Below are 25,406 nucleotides of genomic sequence, written 5' to 3' on the forward strand. Positions count from 1 at the left end.
GTACAATCAAACAAATAAATAAGACATTCATTGAACATTGGGAATGTGTGTTGTGTGTGTGTATCAAATATGGAATAGTCCTTAGTCTAGAGTGAAGTTTCAATGATCAATTCAATCAAGTCATACACAACTAGTACTAAGTCAAGCGGTCTATCTCAATTATAGAAATGAACATATATGACCTCTCGCAAGAAAATGATTACATATCTTTGAAACTTTTTATTTGGCTTCTTTACAATTCATAACATTTGATCATTTTGAATCTTTACATCTCCTTTTTTAGATCGATGCCTAAAATTTTTGATATTTCAATTTGATGAACAAGCCTTTGGCTTTTGGACATCATACATTTTCATAAAAGTCGATTTCCCTTTTTCCTAGTCAAATACTAGTATGTGCGACGGTTTTTGCAGCTCATTATCTCTTTTCATTTTGAGATTTACATTTGTTGACCTCTTTAAGCAAAAATAAAAATAAAAGAGTGGGAAGAGATATAGGCATAAGTCTACGCATATATCAAAACCAACATGACTATTGACTAATCATTCATGACAAGCTTAAAAATCGATTTACAACAATCACACATGGATGTCATGATTTTTCCTACAAAGATATAAGTGCATAGAGAATAAGCTAAGCTTGTAAATGCACAAAGCCATTAGTACGAAGGTACAAGGCTAAACACACATGTGATATGTGCTCAAACAAATACGATCAAACCTTTTATATTTTTCACTTTTTATGTGGTTTGGATTTTTTACTCACACAAAAGCTAAAACATAAAAGTAAGATAAAAACAAAAGCAATGCATACAAAGAAATGCAAGATGCACAAAATGCATGAAGATATGACATTCAATACATGAAGGGTCCTACAAAGATCGAAAAAATTAGATCAAGGACCAAAAGAGAAAAAGCTCAACCATAGGAACCCTTCCTCTTCCAAACGGAACGATTGTTTGGAATGAGTGTCTCATGAGAAGTGAGATGAGGGTTGGAAGAATGAGAACCGGAGATGTGCATAGACAAGGAGTTAAGAGTATTAAACACTTTCTTTAACAACATACTATTTTCACTCAAATCCAGTTTACCCTTTTTAGCACAACTTCCAAGAAGTTTAAGTTTCTCTTTTCTTTTGATTCTTTTAAAAGCATGAAACTTAGAGCATTGAGATCTAAGATGACCAAAGGCACCACAATGATGACAAATAATGTGTTTAGGTCCACTAGGCTTTTTGGGAAGGGATCTAACAACATAGTTTTGTTCTTTCTTTAACTTATGACATTGAGGTTATATGACCAATCACACCACAATGGTGGCAAGTTGGAACAAACTTAGATCCATCCAAAGTCTTAGGTTGAGACCTAAATGGAGGCTTTGACTTAATAACCTTTCTCTCCACCTTTTGATTTCTTTTATGTGGAGGAATGTACATTAATTTGTCCCTTGAGGTAGAACACACAATAGGCACAAAATCAGGTACCACAACATGATTGCAACAAATATTTTCATCCTTTTTAGAAATATGTTCAGCAATCAAACACTTAGCATGCATCTTAAGAGATTCATTTTCACATTTTAGCTCATCAACAAGTTTGTTAGACAAAACAAGTTTAGCATCCAAGTCCATATTCAAACATTCAAGCTTTTCAAGAGAATTTTTTGGATTTATTGAGTTTAGCAATCAAATCATCCTTTTCACCAAATAATTTGCTCAAATTCTTTTGAAACTTCTTAGCATTTTTCTTCAAGAGTTTGTCAGTTGGAATATCAACAACACCCAATGATTCAAGTAACATGTCATCACAATCATAAGGATAAACACTCATAAAGGCATTTTCATAAATACGTGGCATGTTATAATCATCAACATCCAAAACATGCATAGAGGCATACAAAGTACTATCCATAGCAAATAAACATAAGGGGTCAAGGATCACACTTAGGTATTTAAACCACAACAAGTATATCTACTCTGATACAAATTGAATGTTCAAATAGTGTGTAAAACACCTATGAATATTTTGACCCCCAAATTACAAATTACCAATTCAAGCTTATTATCAAACAATGTATGTGTGGAAGTTTTGTCCAATAATCTAAAACAGAATTGATAAAGCAATCTAAATTACGGCCTAATTGCTTTTACTTTAACTTATCTAAGTGCAGAACAAGAGTAAAACATGTGCAATACACCGATAATACTACTCTAAGCCATAAGCAAGTACAATGACAATAATTGTAAAGCTTAAAGAGTAGGTGATAGGCTAAAAATGTATTGACCCCTTGTGATGAATTAATTGATTAATTAGTTAAGTTTATTAATTAATCAATTTAACATACAAAATGTCTGGCTGCACAAACAAATCACCAATTAAACTAAATTCAGCAGAAAATAAATTGACATGATAATTTGTTTACAAATGAGGAAAACCTACACGACAAAAATCCCACCAGGTGATTTTAAGGTCACCACTCCCGAGAATCCACTATTATCAAAACAAGCGGTTACAAGCAAAGGAATCTCAGTACCTCATACCAACTTACAGTTGAACCCTTACTCCAATACCCAATTGGACTTGCTCTGGAGTGACAGTCTCTCCTTGTAATGCACGACTCCCAGTACGTGACTAACCAATTGCGCGGATCCTAGTACGCGACTTCAATCACCAACTAGAGAAAGTTGTTGGCTGCAAAGTTCTTCAATTCATCACACGATGAAAATCAAAAAGCTCCTTCGTTACAAAACCCTACGGTGTACAAACATAACAATTTCTTCACAAGAAAGATGAACTAGGGCAAATTCTGTCTCCGGTCACAATTGGCTTGAACAAACTTCGCTCAACACTTATGCAACTTACCCCACTTTTGACGGCCTTTAAAATAATCCATTTATATGTCTAGGGTTGTGAGAAAAGAAAGCTCAAATATACAATCACGGATTGGAGTCAAAATAAACCTGAAACTCTGTTTTTCATAAACCTTGACAAATGCCTATCTGTCAAGCTACTGTCAAGCTACTATCAAGCCACGGGCTAGAACAGCTCTTCAAGGCACGATTGATGGCTAGCTGTCGAGCTTTAATGAACAGCACTTTCTGCACTTGAATCTTGGACAGACTTTCATGGCTTTAACACTTAAACTTGAAACGAGGTTTCTTGAAGCATTAAACACATCCTAGATTTACCCAAATACAAGTAAAGTGCATTTTTTCAAAGGATTAGCCAATTACATAAAATAGTGACATATGTTCCTAACAAGTGAATCACATATGTCCTAACAGTAGGGAAGAGAGATGCAAACACAAGATAACACCGAGACGTGTTATCAAAGAGGAAACTGAAGTACTCAACAAAAAATCTCTCCACGACCCTCCAAGTCGAAATCGATCCACTAATGAATATGTTGGAGTACATGAATATCAGAAAACACTCCAAGCCTAATTTACCCAATGTATTTGAGCCCTCTAAGCTCCTGCTATCAACGGACTTCTTGGAGTCTTGTCTTCACTAGTTATCTGAATCCAGCAATTCCACCCGATTGCATCTGCACTCAATGGCCTTTTCCAATACTTCCCATAGGCACCAAAACTTCTCTCAACACTTGGAATGAGTGAGGTAAGTGTTTGGGCTAAGAACCTCTCAAAGATATGAAGATTGAGAGGTAGGAGTAAAGGAAAACCAAGAGAATTTGTATAGTTGATTGTGGGTATGACAATCTCTAACTCTCAAGTGTTTTGCTAGGTTTTTCTCTCTGGAAAAGACTCCTTACAATTTCATGGTTTATGAGGGTATATATAGTCTAAGAAAAGAATTTAGGATAGCACTCTTTATTTTTTTCAAACAGAGAGCTTTACGGGTATCTCATGAGATGGCCTTTCTCGTGAAGTACTTGCGAAATGACAGGCTGGAAATCACAACTTTACAATCTCCCCCTTTGGCTATTCCATGGCAAAACCTCTAAATAGACTCTAGACTTAAATGTGAGTTTGGGAACAGAAGCAAAACTCACTTACACCAAAATCTAAAACTTGTGAATTACTTGAACCATATACACCTGTATCCCGAAACACTTGCACATAACAAATAGCTTCATTAAATACGACACAAGTAGAATACAAGGCATGTATAAAGAGCAAGTAAAATGCGACCAAGATAAACAAGAGATATGAGAACATAATATAACTTGATCAAAAATGAACAGTCATTAAGAAATGACTACAATGAACATTTAATTAGTAAATGATCACCTGGACATGCAAGCAATTAAGAGCAGTGCAAAAATTAATTGCATGTCCAACAAGCACATGATGCAATAAAGAAACTAACGCAAAAAGCAATAGACAACTAAAAGCATCAAGAAACGGCTATAAAAACCAAGGTACACATAGTACCTAAAGATAAACTGAGTTTTAAACAAAAGCACTGAAAGCTTTAAAATAAAGCAATGTAAATAAAACATATTAGACAAAACATATGTTAGACTTTCTAAGATGTGTGGTTGTAGGTTAGCTTCCTTCTTTTGAGCCCACTATGCTCCCCCTTTCTATATGCACTACCCCTTGCTCTGTGATGCTCTCCCCCTTACTCTATGATATATTCACAATAAGCTTTCTCCCCCTTTTTGGCATGAATAGCTCAAGGTCTGCCTCTAGCTTATGCTGAATTTTATTCAACTGTGTCTCAATGGTGGTCAAGCAAAGCTGAACATGATTATTATGAGAATACATGATATTTGCAAGTCTAAAGATACGCTCATATAAACCCTTCATCAAGTAGATGATTTAGGTTAAGAGTGAGTGCTAGAAGGTTGAGGCTCTGGAGTGTGAGGAGAAGATGTCTTGGGAATTTTAGAGACACTAGAAGTAGCTGAGCTTTTCCCAATGGGAGAGGCATGAGAGGAGGATCCAATCTTCGAAGGCTTGGAAGGGCTCTTCTTTGCCCTTTTGACAAAGGAGTGAACCTTTATGCTTTGGAGAGAATATAAGGAAATCGAGACTTGACGAGATAAGACAGTTCCATCGAGGATAGATGCCCTTGAGAGTCATGATCTTCATGATGAGGCTGTAGAAAGGTAGACATATCCTTGTAGCTGATCGCCATGCAGTTCTTCCCATAATCTGAAATATGTGAACACAAATGTCGATTTGAGCTCCATTAATGAGATCACATAGGAATTTGGCTCTTCCAAGGCTAATGAAACCCGTGTTGATCAAAGGGTACAAGTTTGAATGCATAATCAAGGTAGGAGTCTTCATTTCCAGCTCGAATCTTGAAGTGCCAATTGATGTACTCGTGGAGGAGACTTCATGGTGTGCTCCTAAAGTTTCAATAATTTCGACCTCAGGAGCCAGTCTGTCATCATAAGGGGATGTATCCACATTTGCCGGACGATTTATGTGAAGGATCTTTGCTAGATAGTCCGGAGTGATGACAAAGTCTTTTCCACAAAACCAACATTTCAGTTCAGCTCCTGTGAACCATGCATTGGAGTAGAATTCTTTGACCAACTCTTCAATATGATCTTCAAAGCCACCAAACAAGTTAGCCCAATCTTTTTCAGCAAAGATTTTATGGATAAAAGTTTATTCCAGTGTGTCAAACCTCATAATCCTTTCCACCATAGCAGGGGCATTCTTGAAATTGTTGTTGAAGGATTGAGAGTCCAGAAGAGTCTTGAATCTCTTGTTATCAAAGTTTGCCAACGATTGGCGGGTCCTCTTTGATATCGAAGATGATGTGAGATCAATCAAGTGTTCCTTACCGCATGAAGATCGATAAAGCATCTAAAAAATAGACACACAAGCACAAACCATGCACAAAAATGGTAATAGACTTCATTAGATACAAGTTAGTCCAAAAACAAGCAAAAATAGTAAAACAAATGCCCTTAAATAAAAAACAAACGAGCATAACAATGACACAAGAACATGTTATATGTCTTAAAATGTCTAAAAAGACTTAACTAGCATGAATGAATGCAAAACATGACAAGGGATAGGGTGTGTGCATAAAAGGTGCATCAAGTGTGCATGTGCAATGCATGAACAAGCACTCATGGACAAAATGTGTAAAACACACTATTAATGATCAAAACGTGTTAAATATGAGTAAAGATGGTAAACCCCAAAGACTGGTACTCATTGGAGTCCAAACGGATGAAAAAAATACCATAGAGGCATTTTATCAAACACCTTGAGTGCACACACTATACATATATGATGAAAAATGCATGAACATGTGAGAATCTTGCCTTAATACATGTTATTTTTCCACAAAGGGCCAACATTTTCATCAACAATACAAATGAGACATAGCCCAATCAAGAAAAATTGAAAACATTTTGACAAAAATTAAGTTTTCGTAACCCTATTTAAAATAAGCCCAACCCAAGAAATTTTAGGAATCTAACACTTAATCTAAGGATTTGAAAGATATAAAATGTTAAAACATACCTTAGAGAAGTCTTAGAGATGAAATCCAAGAAGATTTGGTTGAGTTTTGAGAGAAAATGGTGTTTTGGGTTGAGAGAGACATGAGGGTGGCAAAAACAAAATTTTGAAAATATTGTCACTATGAGCCCCTTAAAAACTGAATTTTCGCTCATTTCACGAGTTAGTGACTTGCGAATTACTCACGAAAAGCCTAATTTGCACAAGACAACTTTCGCGGGTAAGCATATCTCGTGACGTGAGGGAGTCGCGAGACTCTCTGTGTAAATTTGTGAAGGAATTGAAAATTCACTTCCACATTTTTGAGACTTAAGTATGGGAACCCTTACTCGTGAAGCACTCGCAAAAATGCTGACAAAGAAGTTCTTCAACAAAACTGATTTGGCTTTTTGGAAAATCTTTCAAAACACAAGTGACAAATAAAATCACTTCCAAAAACAAATAAAATAGTCAAAAATATTTTTGGGTTTGATCAACAAGCTATTAAGCATACACACATCACATTTGAACATGTACAATCACACAAATGAAATATATATTCTTTGAACATTAGTGTTTGTTTTTAGACCCCTTAAAACACAATTAGATTAACCTAGTTAATTAGCTAAGTGATTACTTAATTAAATTAATTAGATCTAGGTTAACACACATATATCATATCAATGTAAAGTGTGGAAAATAAAGAACACAAAGATATGATGACCCAGGAAACCAAACCAGTAAAAACCTGGGGAGGATTTAGCCTAGCTATCCTCAAGGTAAACCTGAATCTACTATGAAAGAATTGAAGTTTACACAATAGTGACTTAGACCACTAACATCCTATTGCTACCTCAAGTATGAAACTTACTACCACGACCACGTGACAGCTCCGAGTCCACGGACTACTTCTTTCTTAAATTCACAGCAAGTACAAGCACTCCCGCTTGTGTATCTTTAAGCTCTTATTGTAGCAACTGAATCGATCACCAAGTTCTTGACATAATCTTGAATCTTGGAAACCCTAAGTATGTGTGAAGGTAAACACCTCTTGATTTCACAAAAGATTCACACACACAGCATAAGGAGCAACCTAAAATGTGGCTAGGGTTTTCCCTTTTATACTTAAGACAAAACATAAAACCCTACACATCAAACAGGCTTGGGCTGAGTTGGAAAATTTTGCAGAAAAAAAATCTGCACGAGTTTCGATCGATCAAGCCTAATTTTCGATCGATCGAGCCAGGCAGATTTACATAATAAATCCTACAACTACTCGATTCAAACTTTACATATAACCACATACTTTGAGCAAGTCCAAACGAGATTAAAATGTTTTGATCATGGTTTGCCAACAATACAAATTGAAATTCTAATACATTTAAACCTAAAGTCTTAGAAGCTAATAAACTCCCCCTTTAGCAATCCGTGACAAAACACAAACTAAACAAAAATGCTCAAAGTTTATAAAAACAGCCCATTACAAAATTATTATCCAACATAAAAAATACAATCTAACTACTATTTATCAATTGCAAGTGTAGACAGCAGCATGACTGAATCAACCTGTATATTTCCTGAAACGCTCAACAAACGCATAAACGCATGTGTGGAAAATACAAGTAAAACATAAATAATTTCTTGATTTCACATAACACAAAATAAAGACATATATCATGAATAACCTCGTAAATATAAATCAATAAGTAATGTGAAACAATAAACATATACAATCAATGTATCTTCCCCTATCATGAATAACCTAATCAAAACAAAGAATACATTAAGAGCCAAAAATTTAAATACACAATGAAGCACCTAGATACAATCTAATAGCTCCACAAAGCTCCACAAATACAAAAATCTCTCCCTAACTACAAAAACCCTTTACAAATGTACTCCCCCTTTTTGTGACGGAATGCCAAAGGACAATCACACATCATCAAAAGGAGGAGGCAGAGGTGACCATCTCAAATGCTCCAAATCTGCTCGTAAGGCACGAAACTCATCAAGCATGTCCACCAAAATGTGCATACATAATAAACTAAGCTTGTAAATACACTACACCATTAGTACAAAGGTATTAGGCCAAACTCAACATGTGATATGACACAACATAAGTAATCAAACTTTTTGAGATTTTATACTTTTTGTGAGTTTTTGGATTTTTTACTCATTCAAAACAAAACAATAAAGTAAGATCAACAAAACAAGACAAACAAAGCAACAAGCATTAAAAGAAACATGCTAGGAAGGAGGCATTGAAGGAAGAAGACTACATATGATATGATGCATGAAACTATGACCCTAATACATTGGAAGTATTAATGCATGGACATAGTGAATAATCATGCATGAGTATGCTTCTTCACCCACACCACATAGGTGCTTTGGGTGAGGTCTTTAGACAGTGGGGTACGACCAACATAACTCAAACCTTGGGGTGAAGCTAGCTAGGCTAGATGAGATGTTCGTAAGCATTTCCATGACATCTCCAATGAATTGACCATCATTTTTCTCCCTTAACTTGCTTTACTCTTGGCATTTTTCTTGTATTTTCTAGAGCATGTAGAGAATCAGCCCTTTTAAGAGTATGAAGCCTGAAGCAATTTGGTCTTGTGTGCCCTTGAATGCTACAATGATGACAAAAATGCTTCATTTGAGGTTCCCTTTGATTATTAGGCAATTACTTCCCTTTTGCCTTTGATTTTGGCCCAATTTCCTTCTTCTCAAAGATAGGCATCTCAATCTTGGGCTTTTCTACATCCTCTGCCAATACAAACTTCATCACTCTTCTTAGTTTGCCACTCAAACTTCCTTCACTGGTGTAGCCCAATCCAGTTTTGTCTATCGAAGGCTTTTGAGATGAAAGTACATTGTCAAGTTTCTTGGTTGTGATGCGCTCCATTTTGACATTGGCTTGAATCACTTCAAGTTCAAGAAACTAGATCTTAGAGTAGGCATTCAGCAACTCTTCTTTCAACTCTTCAACTTCACACTTGGCATATTTAAGTTGTGCAAGAGTGGATTTGTATTCTTCTTCAATTTTCTTCATCTTCTTGACTGCACTCTTAGCAACTTTAGCATATTTACTACAATCCTCAAGCAATGAATCGTACACATCTTGAAGATTCTTATCACCTTCATTGAGGTACACATCCTCATCATCTAAGACTTCATCTTCTTCACCCTCGGAGTGAACACCAATTTCTTCAACCAAATCAATCAATTCATCTTTAGAATCAATTGAGGTAATTGCCATAAATGCTAAATAATTACCATCACCATCAGATTCTTCTTTCGAATTGGAATTTGAGCTCTCCGAGTCACTAAGGGTAGTTGTTAGCACTTTACCCTTTCCTCTCAAATAGTTCGGACACTCTTTCTTCAAATGCCCATGACCATTGCATTCATAGCAAACAATCCCTTGGGATGGTGATGAGTCTTTTGCATCCTTCTTCTTGAAGTTTCTTTTGTCATTCTTGGAGGATGAGAATTTTCCTTTGCCAAATGACTTCCCATTGTTCTTCATCTTTAGAAACTTTTGGAAGTTCTTTGCAAGATATGCCACCTCATTTTCAACATCATCCTCATCCAAGGAATCACTGGTTCTCTCATTTATGGTTTTGAGAGCAAGTGATTTTCTAGACTTGTGAGAGGGCAATCCGAGCTCATAAGTTCAAAGAGAGCAAACAAGCTCTTAAATCTTGATCTCATCCAAATCTTTGTTCTCCTCAATGGCGGTGACTTTAGCTCAAAAGCTTTCGGGTAAGGATCTTAAGACTTTCCTTACAACTTTTGCATCTTTTATCTTCTCTCCAAGATTGAGCTTGGCAATGACTATATCATTGAGTCTCCCATAGAATGAATCAAGCGACTCATCTTCACTTCCTCAAATCAAGTAGTGAGCATTTGTAATTTGGTGTCCTTAACCTTCTTGGTTTCTTCATAGGTAGTCTCGAGTATAGTCCACACTTCTTTGGTAGTCTTCACATGAGAGATCCTATGAAATTCATTAGTAGAAACACCACAAAAAATTGCATTATTAGCTTTGCTATTGGCATTTGCCAAAGTAAGTGCAACCCTATCCTACTCAGCCTTAGGTATTGTTAGTCTCACCCAACCATTCTCAACCAAATCCCAAACGGTCTCATCAATAGCACATAGAAAAGCACACATATGTACTTTCCAAAATGTATAGTTACTCCTATCAAAGAAAGGAGGTGCATTGAGGGATTGAGATCTATCCATCTCAAACGAGGTCTAGAATCACACAAAGATAATGAAATCCAAAAAGTGTACGCTCTGATACCAATTGAAAGCTCAATTAGTGTGAGAACACTAATGCTTGTTTAGACCCCCAATTTTAAATTACGACTAAATTGTTTATGCTCTAACTTATCTAAGTATGGAACAAGAGCCAAGCATGCACAATAAACCAGTAACACTACTCTAAGCCATAAGCAAGTACAATAAGCAATAAATGTAAAGCTTAAAGAGTAGGGAAGAGAAATGCAAATACAAGATAATGCCGAGACGTGTTATCGAAAAGGAAACCGAAGTACTCAGTGAAAAACCTCTTCGCTGCCCTCAAAGCCAAAATCGATCCATTAGTGAATAAGTTGGAGTACCCGAATGTACTTGAGCCCTCCAAGCTCCTGCTATCAATGGATTTCTTGGAGTCTTGTGTTCACTAGTTATCTGAATCCCGCAATTCCGCCTGATTGCATCCGCCACTCAATGGCTTCTTCCAATGCTTCTCATAGGCACCAAAACTTCTCTCAACACTCAGAATGGGTGAAGTAAGTGTTCGGGCTAAGAAAATATGAAAATGGAGAGGTAGGAGTAAAGGAAAATCAAGAGAATTTGTGTAGATTATTTTGTGTATGACAATCTCTAACTCTCAAGTGTTTTGCTAGAGTTTTATCTCTGGAAAAGACTCCTTACAATGCAAGTATATATAGTGTGTGCAAAGAATTTAGGAAAGCACTCTTTTTATTTTTGCCAAATAGAGAGTTTCGTGAGTACCTCACGAGATGACCTTTCTCACGAAGTACTCGCAAAATGACAAGTTGGCATGACTCTTCAGTTTCTAATAATGTGCCTCACACATGGCCTTTTTGTGGCAAAATTTGCCAAATAGTATAATTTTGGAAAAATTTTAGGTGGATGGCATGCGTTCAAAGTTTATTAGTTAGTTGGACTATTTTTAGAAGTTGAGTACAGCAAAATCGATTTCCAGCCAAAATCGAGTTTACTATACTTGACTTCCTACCGAAAATTAGCTCTGACGTGGATTAAAAAAGAGAGGAAAAAACCATGTAGACTATTGAAAATCAAGTATAGTATACTCGACTTCCATTGAAAGTCAAGTATAGCATACTCGACTTCCATTGAAAGTCAAGTATAGCATACTCGACTTCCAGGCTAGTAAATTACACCACCTACCCCACCTATCTCGGTTATGCAAGCACGATAAAAAAAATTTTAAATGAAACTTGAGTTTATCAAACTTGAGTTCCTATAAATTTTACACCAACCTCAACCGTCTTAGATATAAACTCTTTGATACACATTTCACCTCCCAACTCACTCAACTCTCACTTCTCCTAGTTCTCTCCCATGCCCAAACTCTCCCTTTCACACACATTGATCATTCTACAAATTAAAAAGCTTTTCTTCTTCTTCAATTTGTAGGTAAATATTCAAACCTTTTTATTTTTTTATTTTTTGGTTAGACCTAGCTAATATATATATTTATTGAACTCGATAGTGAGATGCAAGTTGAACTAATGAAACAAAGAAAATTGTTCAGGGAAAATGTACGTTGGAATAATGCCAAGTGGAATGAAAGCAGCAATCAAGAGACTTAATGAGGGCATTGAGCTTAACAATTTTATTGATGAGATTTGCCAGAGAGCGAAAATAAGGCATCCAAATTTGGTGAGTACTGTGGGATGTTGTGACAGAGGAGATGAGTGTCTTGTTTATGAGTACTGTGTCAATGGTGATCTTTCAAGCTGGCTTCTAAGTAAGGTTTTTTCATGAAAATATGGGTTTTAAATTTATAGCATGCCACAAGGAAGTGCATACAAAACTCCCTCAATTCCTCTCTACAATCCTGTCACTTGCGCTTCCAATTACCTCCAAATACATGGGAAAATTTCAGTTTTAATTTTCTTTCTCTAAAAAAAAAAAAAAAAAAAATTGTATGCACCTTTCAAATTTACTGCTAACCATTAGCATACAACTTTAGATAAAATAATTATCTTATGTATCTAACATATGCATTATTTCTCTCATAATATTTAGACCCCACAACTGTGAAAGAACCACATGTTGTGACACATGAGATAGATGAAACATATAATGCCTTCTTCTTTAAATAATTTCTCATATGTTATTGCCTTTTATTATAAATAAATAAATGATTCTCCTATACCATTTTCACAAACTTGGTAATAAGCAATGAATGTATCTAACAGGTGACAACTGGACAGTAATCTTGGCATGGAAGCGGCGGATGCAGATATTTATTGGCATCGCAAGGGGCTTATGGTTTCTTCATACCAATCCCTCGGAAAAATTAGTTCATGGAGACATAAAGGTACAATTAATTCATTTCACCTATAGCTAATGCTAAGTGCAATGGTGCTAAAAACTAATACTCCAATATGTCTCAGTAAGTAAACATATTACTGACTGAGAAACTAGAGCCTAAGATTTCAGACCCCATCTTATCAAACTACAAGTTAAAGAAGATGGAAAGGATGGAAACCACTGCAAATGATGTTTTCAATTTTGGGGTTGTGCTACTTCAACTTTTGACAGGAAGAAAGCCAAAATCTCTGGTTAAAGAGGTATGCTCTAATTAACTTGTTGTCTCTCATATAGTCTAGCATGTTACTATTTTATAAGTAGTTTTTTCACCTCAGATGGTATTTTCCAGCAGATTAGCTGAATAGATTTCTATTGTCATTTGTCACTGATACAGGCAAGTAATGCAATAATGAAAGGAGGAGGCATAAGTGCCATGGCAGATCCATGCTTAAATGGAGCTTATATTTTATCTGAATTTCAAAATGTATTATCAATAGCTGTTCAATGTACTACTCCAAATGAATAAGAAAGACCAAACATGGAAGAAGTCTTACAGAAACCTGAAGAAACCCAAATTTTAAGTCTAAACTTCAAATCCAACTGCAAGAATTTTTTTTTTTTTTTTTTTTTTTTGGGAAGTTGGAACCAGCAATGCTATAAAATATTTTTTTTATGGATTTGTAATATATATTTCTCATTATTTGTAATCTAAGGTGGGAAATCGAAATTAGTGTACAATTATAGTAACGTGAATGGTGAGCCATTTCTTATTTGTTGCCTTTTTGTTGTCAAAAGATCACCTTTTCCAAGCCAATGCCAAATTTAATTCATTTTGAATACAACTTACACAATTACACACATTTTCAATACAACACATAAATTTTCTTGCAACTTTTTTCATCAATCATTTTCTTTCTCACCCCAAAAATAATTGACATGGCCTTAAAATTAAATGACCATAAAACATGCATTTTCTTGCTCCTTTTTTCTTCAATCATTTTCTTTCTCACCCCAGAAAAAAGAGGGGGCTTTGGGACAGTTCCAACCTGCCTTCCCCTCAACATCCCCTCCTCCTCCTCCAAGCCTTTTTCTATATTCCCTTCCCCTCCATCTCATCACTTGAAAATTGAAGACAGAATTCAAGGTCATTGGGTCGGTACAAGGAAAAACTAAAACTAAGTATTTTCTGAAGGCAATGTTCCAAAGCAATAAGAGCTACCACAGTAATGGCTTTCTGCCACATTACAAAGCTCACTTGGCAATTATAACAGCAATACAGTTAGGATAGTTCTCATGAGAATCAAAACTAATGTAATTACAATGTTATCTTAACTAAAATTAAAAAAATGAAACCAAAAGACAAAAATGTTTGCCGAGTCACTTCAAAACTTCTCACGTCAAACAAGTCAGAAACTCCACCCTCACTTTGATGTGAGAAAAATGCTCCAGGATATGTTCATAATTGTGGACCTTGAGACTTGTATGGTTATCTGCAACCTGCACCAACTACTTCAATGACAGACTTAAAACCATCCCTTTCTAAGCATTTGGCCAGTTCAGCCTAAGAAACAAAATTCACAACATTAGACAACAAGAAAGAAAGGAAAAAAAGATTTCAGAATATCAACATTAAAAAATGCAAACACAGGCAATCAAAGTGGGTTTTTTCGAAACTTAAGTATAAAACCAACAATTACGTGCATTTTTGGGTTAAGGAACTACAAGTTTGAGTAATTCTCAATAGTTGATCATTGTAGGGTGAGCGTTTCCATCACATGGAGCTGTAACATGCTCTGTTACCTACTCATAATGTTATATTTTTAAGTTTTTACAAAAAAACAAATTTATGCATAAAGAAACCCGAAAAATATATGAAATTACAATCAAAGTAAAGCACTTGGAATACCAAGTAGGAACCTGTGCCGCATCTCCTTGGTTAGATGGCGCGAGTCGATTTCCATTTGGGTGAAGCGTGAGCGTTTGCATCTTGTGGCTGCTTTGCTTGGTCAAGTTGCCCCTGCTCAATGTCACTGTCATGTGGATGCGTGGCTTGTGGAACATGTATCAAGGTAGAGGAGGTAGGAGGTGATTGTGTATGACTTGGGCTGGTAGACATGAGCTAAACATGGGGTGTTTGAAGGTCAGGGGTGGGTATAACTATCTGGAGGGAGCTATAAGATGAGGCCATGAGTGAGTTGTGGTCAACTGGTGGTGGTGTGTGGGGAGGACTCGAATTCAGCATGGGTAAACCGCGAGGGAGATCCAGTGTCAATGGGAGGGATGGGTGGCATGGGAGGCCAGGTTGTGTCCTGAGGGGTGGACACGGGTGGAACAGGGGTCTTAATGGCCGGAGGAGGGGTGGGGGCAGGTTGATGATGTGTCACTGGAGTAGTTGAGCTTGTACTGGGCCCTACATCTAGTATTTCAGTCTGGTTTGTTGTTTCATCATTGGCTGGCACATCGATACGATCAACCTCATCCACATCCTCAAGGGCCTTCTTAATGAACTTGTATTCATAAGATTCTTCAGTAAACCAGTTGAGGACAGCCAGTTGGGTTGCAAGCTGTCATTAAATCACCAGCATTATAAAGTACGACACAAACATAATGTCAAACACAACATGCAAAACAAAATAAATTTACACACATTACCAAAATTTCCATCTTAGCGCTAGTGCGGTCGATATACAGTCGAGTAATCCTACAATACCACACCATATATGGATGATGACATGACATCACCTCCTCCATCCTGAGTGCATTACAAATGTACTCGTCACGATCATTCCACTTCTGAATATGGACTGCATGTTCCACCGACCAATTTTTCTCTATCTAGCCCCTCGTATCTATTTTGTGCAAATCGCAATTGGTATTAGCATCTCAGGGTTGTTCTTGCTTTAGCCCAAACTGTCGTAAGACACGATTGGGTAGATGGAACTCTACAAGCCAAAAACAAATAAATGGAACGATCAACCTCCACACATTACTTCCCTCGATGCGAAAACTAGGAGGAAGGTGGCTCAAGTCATTTTTATATGGCTCCCACTTAACCTACAAAAGCCACCAAGTAAAGCAACCACATTCAAAAATTTTCCTATAATTTGCACAACAAGTAGCACAATAGTGAGTAATAAAAAACTTTTTGAAGGACATAAGATGTTATGGACGTATATATACAAGTATTATACCTGGTCGGGCCGTGTTGTGGCAATTTGATTGCAATATGCGGAAAGCATGTGCATGGGAGCATTCTTTGTACACATCGCCCCTGCCCACCTACAAGCAGGTAACATCGCATGGTCATTAGTCGTTTACGTATAAAAATGTGGCATAATACATGATAGCACATTAACTATGCAATATATACTTACTTCATAGCAAGAGGAATTGGTGGTAGTGGTGGACCATAAACACCCTCGGGTTCGGGGCACCATTTGTGGGGACATATGTGGGAACCTGACATATATCCACAATTGGACCAAAATCAATGGTCTGCCAATCTGCTTTGCCTTCTTGTCTGTTGCATTGCACAGCTGTCTGTACGACCATAATAAGGCTGCACTACTCCAACTATACTTGTGTGGATTACAAAGATTCTGCATGAACTCTAACCACATGAGATGGACCCTATCTCTGGACTTGTCAAGAAACACCATATCCCTTAGTAGGGCTAGTATATAGCAACGAGCGTACTGATGAACTTGAATCTCATTGACATCCAGAGACAGTGGTTGTCTGATTTGGTCGACAAGTGTAGGTATCAGAATCCTTTGACCTTTTAGCACAGTTTGACAGCGATTTGGAATTTGAATTCCAAGCATTTCACCACACACTTCTGTCCAAGTTTTTTTAGTGGGCCCAACTATTGCCTCACCCTCGATGGGCAACCCCATGATAACTTGCACATCTTGCAATGTGATCGTCATCTCATCATGTGGTAGGTGGAATGTATGAGTCTCTAGGCACCATCACTCTACAAATTGCAGTGATCAATGCATGGTCAAGCTGTATGGATGGGACCAAGTGCAGACCCTCTAGACCAAGCAACCTCACAATAGCAAGGACACGATCATCTACCATAGGACCTTGAAGTGTCAACTCTTCATGGCGACTTCGACAATCCAGTGTGCTAGGAGGATCCTGCAAATATTATGACAATAGATAAAAAATTTATGCAAATATTTAGTATTTATGGCTAATTAGAGTTATGACATGAATGCATAGTACAAGAAAACTCATGCAATTACCTATCCTCCAAGGTTCTACAGCAACTCAAATCGATGTTTAACTTGTTTCATCAATACACTATGATCAATGGGTCCAGGATCTATCGTCATGCTACAAAAAGTTTTTGTATCATATTAGCTATAAATAATAGGTTTGTGTAACGTGCAATATTGATTAGTGACATTGAATAGAGAGAGACTTACACCATATATGGTTTAATATTGTGACATTGAATAGGGAGAGACTTACATCATAGATAGAAAGAAACCTCAATCACTCCAGCTCGGTATTTCTTAGAGAACTAGAGAATCAAAACTTTTGCAATAATAAAATAAGTACAATTTAGAAGTAGAGGCAAAACACAGCTTGGGGTCAGGGTTTGGTCTCAACCCAAAACCAACCAAAAATGGGTTAATTCTTAGCCCAAAATCAACTTATTGACCATTAGTTGAAGAACCAAACCAAACCAAACCAAACCAATTCAAAGCATGCATAGGCCATGTAGACAAAACAATTACAAAGAATACAAAGAGTTATGTAGAAAACGACAGAGACTTACAAATAACAGAATGGAATCTCTATTTGTAAAACCCCATGCACAATACAGATAAAAATAAATAATTAATAAAAAAGAGTTTGGCAGAAATATATTACAAAAAGAAATCTAAAACTAAACAACTTCAGTTAAAGATTGGATGTAAACACACACTCACACAAGTAGAACTTATCTACTACATTTTACAACTAATCCAATGAATAATTATATTTTATTTCCCAAGGTCTTTGGACCTATTGGCTTCCCCACCTTCATAAACAAGGGGTGGAACATGAGGCCATGGATTCTATCCTATAAGGGTGCCTGAATTGTGTTTGCCCAAGAAAAAATATTTTTCATTACCTCATGGAGATTTTACATATGCTCTTTTTTTCCCCACGAAATACTTAATGAGGCAATTTATAAGGGTCTAGGGCTGGGTCTTGTAGAGAATGATCCTCCTAAAGTGGTGCACTATAGTCTATAGACCATTAGACCCCAGAAAGCTAGTCAAAATGCTCCAAATGCTAAGAGAGAATTTCTACATCCTTTCACGTGGATTAATCATTAATGTGTCCTAGAATTCAGTTCAAAGAGATCTATTCTATAAAAGCACAACAAACTTGAAAGGAAACCTGGCAAAGACACTAGAATAAGATTGGTGACGAGACAGGCACAAGCTGTCTGCATGACAATCTCAGTATAAAACTTAGTTCAATATGTGAGGTCTTGCCAAACCCAACACAGATACATTTTGAATTAAAAGAGGAGGAGAGAGAGGGAGATGGGGGTGGGGGGCGGGGGTGGGGTGGTGAGGGGGGACAAGAGAGGAGTGTTCCAATCACACAAAATAAAAATCAGTAAAAGTCAATCCATACACAGAAGCTTAGTTCGCAGAAAGCAAGAATATATGAATTATGATCACAAGGTAGAATTGAATACCTGTTTGCTTATCAATATTGGTGCCAGTTTTTGAAGGATTTAGCACCCCACAAATATCACAAGCAGACAAACCCTCATCATTATCATAAGTGCATACAGAGCAATGCCAAAGGCCACGCTTAGAAGTTTCTTGCTCTGACTGAGGTGCTTTCCCTGTGACAAAATAAACATCAGAGTTTATACAATGAGAATATGTATATCCATGTTTAACAAAACTGCAATCCGGATCATGAAACATCATATTCCCCAAGTGATCCAACACACTTTAAATACCACGAATGCAGAATCAGTGCAGGATACAGATCGTATAATCACATAGATTTGAGGTACAGTTCCACATAAAAATCATGAATACAATGAATTCAAAACCAATCCACAATAGTCTCCTTCTTTTTATAAGATTATTTACTGTTAGAATTTTCCCCCAAAGACACAGTCCAAACAGAAAAGACTACTTTCATGGCTGCCATCACCCTCCAAATAGCCCTCCAAGGAAAATCTACACTAGAAACCCTTCTCAAAACCTCACAGTACAAACAAACACAAAAAACACCATTTCTGATTCAATTTCTAACACACTTTACCATCCATTTTCAACACATACCTGAGTTAAATACAGAAAATCCAAGAAAAGTAGTAACTGAATCCAACTCCTAATCTTGAACTGGTCTAAGACTAAACATAAGGTTCCTATGCACTACATCACATGATGTTAACCCTAAGTATACCATGCCTTCAGCAAGTTTAAACATTATGCGGATAGCAAAGTGAGGGAAATTTGAAGCTTAATATTATGACTCCAGCTAATATAAATACTTTATTTGGAACAAATATATGTAATAGCACAGTAAAATTGAAATAGCACAGTAAACAAAACAATATTTGTAACCCGCCCCACATCAAAAGCTTCTTGCAAAAATGATAATGAAAAGGAAATGGAAGCCTCTTTTGTTTTGTATGAGGAAAAAATGTCACAAGTCCTATTTGAAGCGGCATTTACATCTGGTAGTACATCCCTTAAACACAAAACCTTAGAATTTGAGGGATGCCCCTGTCTAAGGTGCCACAGCTTACTCATGTCACTAGAGTTCAAAGTAAAATTGACAAAGAATTTGTGTACAGGAAGATGAAAGGAAGGAAGAATAGAATTATAAGTGTTTGAGAAGTTGAATTTTGCAGCAAGTGGAGTCCATTATGAACCTCACCCACATCGATTGGCCTCCAGCATATAAGGTCCTATATGAGGCAGAAATTTGATAGTTTGACAAGACAACATAGGAGTTTTTGAGTAAGCTGACTAACATATAATATATTGAAGGAAAATGTAGGTACACGTAGGACATTTTCAAGGAAAAGGTGGGCTGAAATTCTAACAGACCATATGTGAGTTACCATAGCTATTTCACCATTTGTAAGTTCCACAACACTATGCTTAACAAATGTGATAGTGGTAAATAGAGTTACAGAATGCACAATGTTATTTGTAGCCCCGGTATCCACAACCCATGTATCTCCCCCATATTCATGTCTACTAACCACTTCCTTTTTCCTTTTTTTTCAGAAAATATTGAATGCCTCAAATCACAACTGAAATCAGGACTATGAAAGTTCTGCAAAGAAGGAAAATTACCTGCCATAGAAGTGGAGTTAGTTCCCAACATAGCCAAGAACAATTGACATTGCTCCTGAGTGAATGTAAATGAAGTAGATGCAGAACTAGAATTCATTTCCACAGTGTGACCATTCATTCCACAGTGATTGCAAGTGAGCTTTTCTTTCCCCTTAGAGTTCTTGTTATTTTTGTTTCCTAAAGAAGAAGATACCTTAGTAACTGGGGTTGATGATTCCACACGAGGACTTGAATTGTTTCCCACACTACTACGCCTTTCTTCTTGAATTAGCAAAGAGTACACTTTGTTGATGGGTGGGAGAGGATCCATCAACAAAATTTGTGCCCTAACTTGGGCATAGGAGTCATTAAGACCCATCAAGAATTGCATCACTAAATCTTGATACTGAAGATCATTGAGTTTCTGACCTAAGTTGCAAGTGCAAAATCCACAAGAACACATTGGAAAAGGTCGAAATTTTTGCAATTGATCCCAGAGCACATTCAATTGAGTGAAATATGATGTAATTGATGATTGACCTTGAGTAATTCCAGCAATATCCTTCTGTAATTGAAAAACTCGTGCTCCATTTGCTTGTGAAACTCTTTCCCTAAGGTCATTCCAGATTTCAAGAGCAGTGTCCTTATCGACTATGCTTGTAGCAATCTCTTGAGAAACAGAATTGAGGATCCAAGAAGTAACCATTTTGTCACAGCGAATCCAAGCTTGAATTGCGGAAGATGTTTTAACCACTGGAGATAAGAGAGTCAATGTGCCATCAATAAATCCCAACTTGTTCTTGGCAATCAATGCCATTCGCATTGATCTTGCCCAAGTTGGGTAATTCTCTCCCACAAGAGGTTGATACACAAGCATAGCATCAGGGCTTTCTTCATGGTGCAGGTACAGAGGATTTGATGGATCATCCAAGATGGATGAGCATCGTGTAGAGGACGAAGAAGTTGACATCGAAGCCATTGGAATGGAAGTGTTTTTGACTTACTGCTTTGACAATATATCGAAATCTGATAAGAAAATAACTAATTCTCATTAACTAGCAAAACAAGTTACAACTCTTGTTGTTTCTGTACTCTGTTTAAGAACAGAATAATCAAATTCGTTACGCAGTGATTGTGACAAGAAACTTACTTGGATCAACTTGGTGCTTCCGCCTACTGATCCTGGACATAAATATGACTGAATTGAGAGAGAGAGTGTGTGAAAGAATTGCATATCATAATTGGAAGGTACATTCTCACGCTGTCATGCACTGGTGTTCCTTAATCATTTCCGCGTGACCGAGGAGGGCCCAAGTTCACTTTCCACTCCAGAATAAATAAAAGTAAGTTTCCCCCTTTCCCCTGCGCTCAACAGTTTTCTACGCGTGAAAGCGCGTTTGGTAGCTCCATTTTTGTGAGTCAAAAAATGTTACTTAGGCTAATTTACTTTGCCGAGACCATTCACATTTTGCTACGTCTCAAATTCTAGAATCCCACGAGTTCATAGCCACTAGGCCTCTTTTCTCTTTTGGATTTAATCCTGGCTATTAACTTCTCAGAAAAAAAAAATAGAATTGGGATTTTCGATTTCTTTCATTTTCAATTTATTTTTTACAACAGGAATGTTGTACAAATGCTCCGTTTGACCAACAAGGAAATTCACATGCAGGTTCAAGGAATCCGACTTTAGTCAGTTGTATGCGTGGGTATATGGATATAGGAAGTACACTGTTGTTTTGTAATCTGCTTTGGCGGCTGATGTAATTATTTGTTAAGCAAGATATAAATTTATAAGCTTTTATCCTTTTTTTTTTTTTCTGCAATTTCTTAGAGCATTAGCATTGGGAAATGCTAATGCTAAATCTAAAGGAAATTTAACATTTTTAACTTCAAAACAATCTGCATCAGGGAATGGCAAACAGCACTATTGCAAATTTTTTTGCAATAGTGCTACAGTGCAATTCTATGTTTAGAATTGCACTGTAGCAAGTATTGTATCAAAAATAATATATTTTATGTGTTTCCCCCTAAAACTTCTCTCTCATGAATTCATTCTGTGCGGGCTCTCCTCTCTCTCTATTCATTCTCTGTTTCTCATCTGCTCTCTCCTCATCTCTGAAGCTTCATCTCCGAAATGTCTATGTGACCATCTCCGAAATTTCTGGACCCATCTCCATCTCTATCTCCGAAATTTCTCACCCGATTCACCCTCACCCATCTCCATCGCTGACCCTCACCCATTCACCGATTCACCCTCACCGATTCACCCTCACCCTCACCTCACCCGGTCACCGATTCACCCTCACCCTAACCTCACCCATTCACCGATTCACCCTCACCCATTCATCCTCACCCATCTCCATCTCTGAAGCTTCACCCTCACCCATTCACTGATTCACCCTCACCTCACCCATTCACCCTCACCGATTCACCCTCACCCTCACCCATCTTAACCGATTCACCCTCACCCATTCTCAAGGGTTTTTAGGTTTGGGTTCAGATTTTGCAAAAACGAAGCTCCGTCGATGTTGGGGGATTCAGCTCCGTCGGTGTTGGTGCTGACTGTAAGGTGGGTTTTGATCAATGTAGAGTTTTTGTGTTTGTGTTTCTTTTCTCTCTCTGCAAGAAAAAGAGGGATTCAGCTTGTGTTTGTGTTTGGGTTTTGATAAAAGAATTGTTGTTGATGTTTGCAGAGTTTTTGTTGTTGATTTAGCATCTTCGAGACCGTAAGCTCGAGTTCATCTTCAGAAAGTTTGCTCGGTTCATCTTCAATTACTAGTAAGTATCTCTCTCTATCTATTTCTCTCCCTTCTCTCTATTCTCTTTGTTTCTGTAGCCCTCTGTAAAACCGTTCTTTGATAAGCCTTTTTTTTTCCTCCTGTGTAATACATGACTAGTTTAGTAATATTAAACCAAAATTTTGCTGGGAGCATCAAAACCAAATTTATTATTATAAACATACATAATCACAATGATGCTGGGAGCATCAAAACCAAATTCATTTGAGATTATTTGGTTTTAATGCTCCCTACATCACACAACACTTAGTGTCGAAATTAACATGTGACTGTATTTCTATTAGGTCCGATTTTATTCATGACATGCCAAGCAAGTCCAGCAAAAAGTTAAGCATTAATATTTGGTTGTGTACAGGGCTAGTATTTCTGTCACAGGATATTACTGTAATATACTTGAAATATGTTGATTAGGAGCTGTCAATATATATTGTTTTGATTAGGAGTTGTCAACATATATTGTAGGATATTGCTATATGTGAGAAGTTGTCACCAAAATATTATGATTAGCTTATACTAATTGTAAAGACACAAATAAGAATTGACTTCATATACTAACTATTTTAAGTTCCCTATTTAAAAGGGATGGTTAGGCAAGAAGACTATGACCAATATGGTGATTTCTTACAAGCTGATTCTGATTTTGTGGAACCATTTTTAAGTGGGTCTCAAAATCCTTCAATGCCCATCCAGTCTTTACCAGAAGTTGAAATTGTCACCTCTAAACGTGGTGCCAACTTCAGTGCAGATGAGGACCTCCTCCTCATCGCTGCATGGCTTAACATTGGCATGGATGCTGTGCATGGTACTGACCAAAAGAGTGACAAATTTTGGACAAAAATTTGGGAATTTTTTTGCGCGAACAATACTTACGGAACCACACGTTTTAGTACCTCCCTATCAAGTCGATGGGGAAATATTAATAGGGAGACAAGTAGGTTTGCTGGGTTCATGGCTAAAGTTGAAGCTCGAGATAAAAGTGGTACAACTAACGAGGACAAGGTATAAATTATATTACAATGATGTCACAATATTAATTTCCTTTATAGTTTCAAGACTCTAATTATTTTATTTTTAAAAAAAAACTTTAGTTGAAAGAGGCAAAGGAACTATATAAAGCTACACCAAATCCAACATCCGGCAAATACCTAGCTTTTGCTTATGAACATTGTTGGGTTGTGTTGAAAAACCAACCAAAGTGGAGTATACTTAAGGAAAGATCAAAAAGGCTCCCTCAAACTCCAAGTTCAATCAATCAAGTTGATAGTAATGATGATGACACAGTGGTACTAGAGAGACCAATTGGTAGAAAAGCCGAAAAGGCTAAGCGAAAGAGGCCAGATGATGATAAGGGTTTTGATGATTATTTGGCCAAAAAATTGCAATATATTTAGGCATCACATGAACAAGACAAAGAGGCTCTTCGCATCAAAGCGGAAAAGCTTCGTCTTAAAACTATTAGGGAGGAGGGAAGAATAATAACCAAGGATACAAGTGGCATGAATGACAAAGAAAGACTTTATTTTGAAAATCTCAAGGATCAAATCCTTGCAAGACAAGTTGGAGTTGACCTAAGGAACATGTAGATGTCTTGTTGTAACCTTATTTTGGTAGTAAATTATATTAGGGTTGGGTTTGGCATATGTAGATGCCATTTTGTAAGTAACCTTATTTTGGTAGTGGCTTATTTTAAGCGTAGGTTTGGAACATATAGGTGATGTATTGTTCCAACTTGATCAATTTGCAGTAGATTGTGCCACTTATGTAATCACATCATTTTTGTTTATATGAAAAACTTATGTATTTTCTATGTTTGATATCATATCTTCTACCAATTGGTTGTTCCAACTTTAAGTTTGTTTTCAGTTTTATACTTCTGTTTAATTTTTTCTGATAGTTATTTGCCTGCTGGTATCTATTTTAAGTCTGTTTAATTCTGTTTTAAGGGTGTTTCTTTGGCTGTTTATGATAGTTAAGTTTGCTGGCTGTTTATGTGGCTGTTTTACTGCTGTTTGTGTGGCTGTTTGGTGAGATTAGAAGCACTATGTCATGTACCACTTAATTATTTTTTTGGTGTGGCTGTTTGAAAGGGAAGGGGAATTCGTCATGGTTTTTAGCTTTCACACTTTCACACCAGCTGACACTTTCACGCTTTCACACTTTCACACCAGCTATGTCATGTACCACTTTCACACCAGCATTATTCTATTTGTTGGAGCCATGCAATTGAGACAAACAGGACCAACATTGGAAACCTTACCTCCAA

At 36.9% G+C, this 25,406-nt stretch overlaps 2 protein-coding genes and 1 long non-coding RNA gene across 5 annotated transcripts in view; 2 read left to right on the forward strand and 1 right to left on the reverse strand.

Moving 5' to 3' along the window:
• The window catches only part of LOC126720323 (proline-rich receptor-like protein kinase PERK8), a 30,869-nt gene extending 8,700 nt beyond the window's left edge, over window positions 1-22,169 (reverse strand). The window contains exons 1-2 of one of the 3 annotated variants that reach the window (XM_050422657.1): window positions 21,496-22,169; window positions 20,775-21,371 (exon numbers count right to left, since the gene is read on the reverse strand). In XM_050422657.1, the coding sequence (XP_050278614.1) occupies window positions 20,775-21,324 (550 nt within the window). In that variant the 5' untranslated portion in view covers window positions 21,325-21,371; window positions 21,496-22,169. Of the gene's footprint in view, window positions 1-20,366; window positions 21,372-21,495 lie in introns of all 3 variants that reach the window. The other 2 variants (XM_050422656.1, XM_050422655.1) reach the window with 2 other exon arrangements.
• Window positions 22,170-22,248: 79 nt separating this feature from the next.
• Window positions 22,249-23,841, forward strand: LOC126720324 (uncharacterized). The gene is made up of 3 exons (XR_007653345.1): window positions 22,249-22,914; window positions 23,039-23,123; window positions 23,724-23,841. It is a non-coding gene; the product is annotated as an uncharacterized LOC126720324 (long non-coding RNA).
• A 62-nt stretch (window positions 23,842-23,903) lies between these two features.
• Window positions 23,904-24,534, forward strand: LOC126720228 (uncharacterized). The gene is made up of 2 exons (XM_050422548.1): window positions 23,904-24,142; window positions 24,232-24,534. The coding sequence occupies exons 1-2, from the start codon at window positions 23,930-23,932 to the stop codon at window positions 24,532-24,534; spliced, it is 516 nt and encodes a 171-aa protein (XP_050278505.1). The 5' UTR covers window positions 23,904-23,929.
• Window positions 24,535-25,406: the final 872 nt, after the last annotated feature.

This window comes from Quercus robur, chromosome 4, assembly GCF_932294415.1.
Source record: "Quercus robur chromosome 4, dhQueRobu3.1, whole genome shotgun sequence".
NCBI lineage: Eukaryota > Viridiplantae > Streptophyta > Magnoliopsida > Fagales > Fagaceae > Quercus > Quercus robur.

What these genes read in the sequence shown, in the direction of transcription:
- LOC126720228 (XM_050422548.1), top strand. Translation starts at nt 23,930, where the DNA reads ATGGATGCTGTGCATGGTACTGACCAAAAGAGTGACAAATTTTGGACA. An exon ending in GTACAACTAACGAGGACAAG is followed by an intron (nt 24,143 to 24,231) that starts GTATAAATTATA and finishes AAAAAACTTTAG; the next exon opens with TTGAAAGAGGCAAAGGAACT.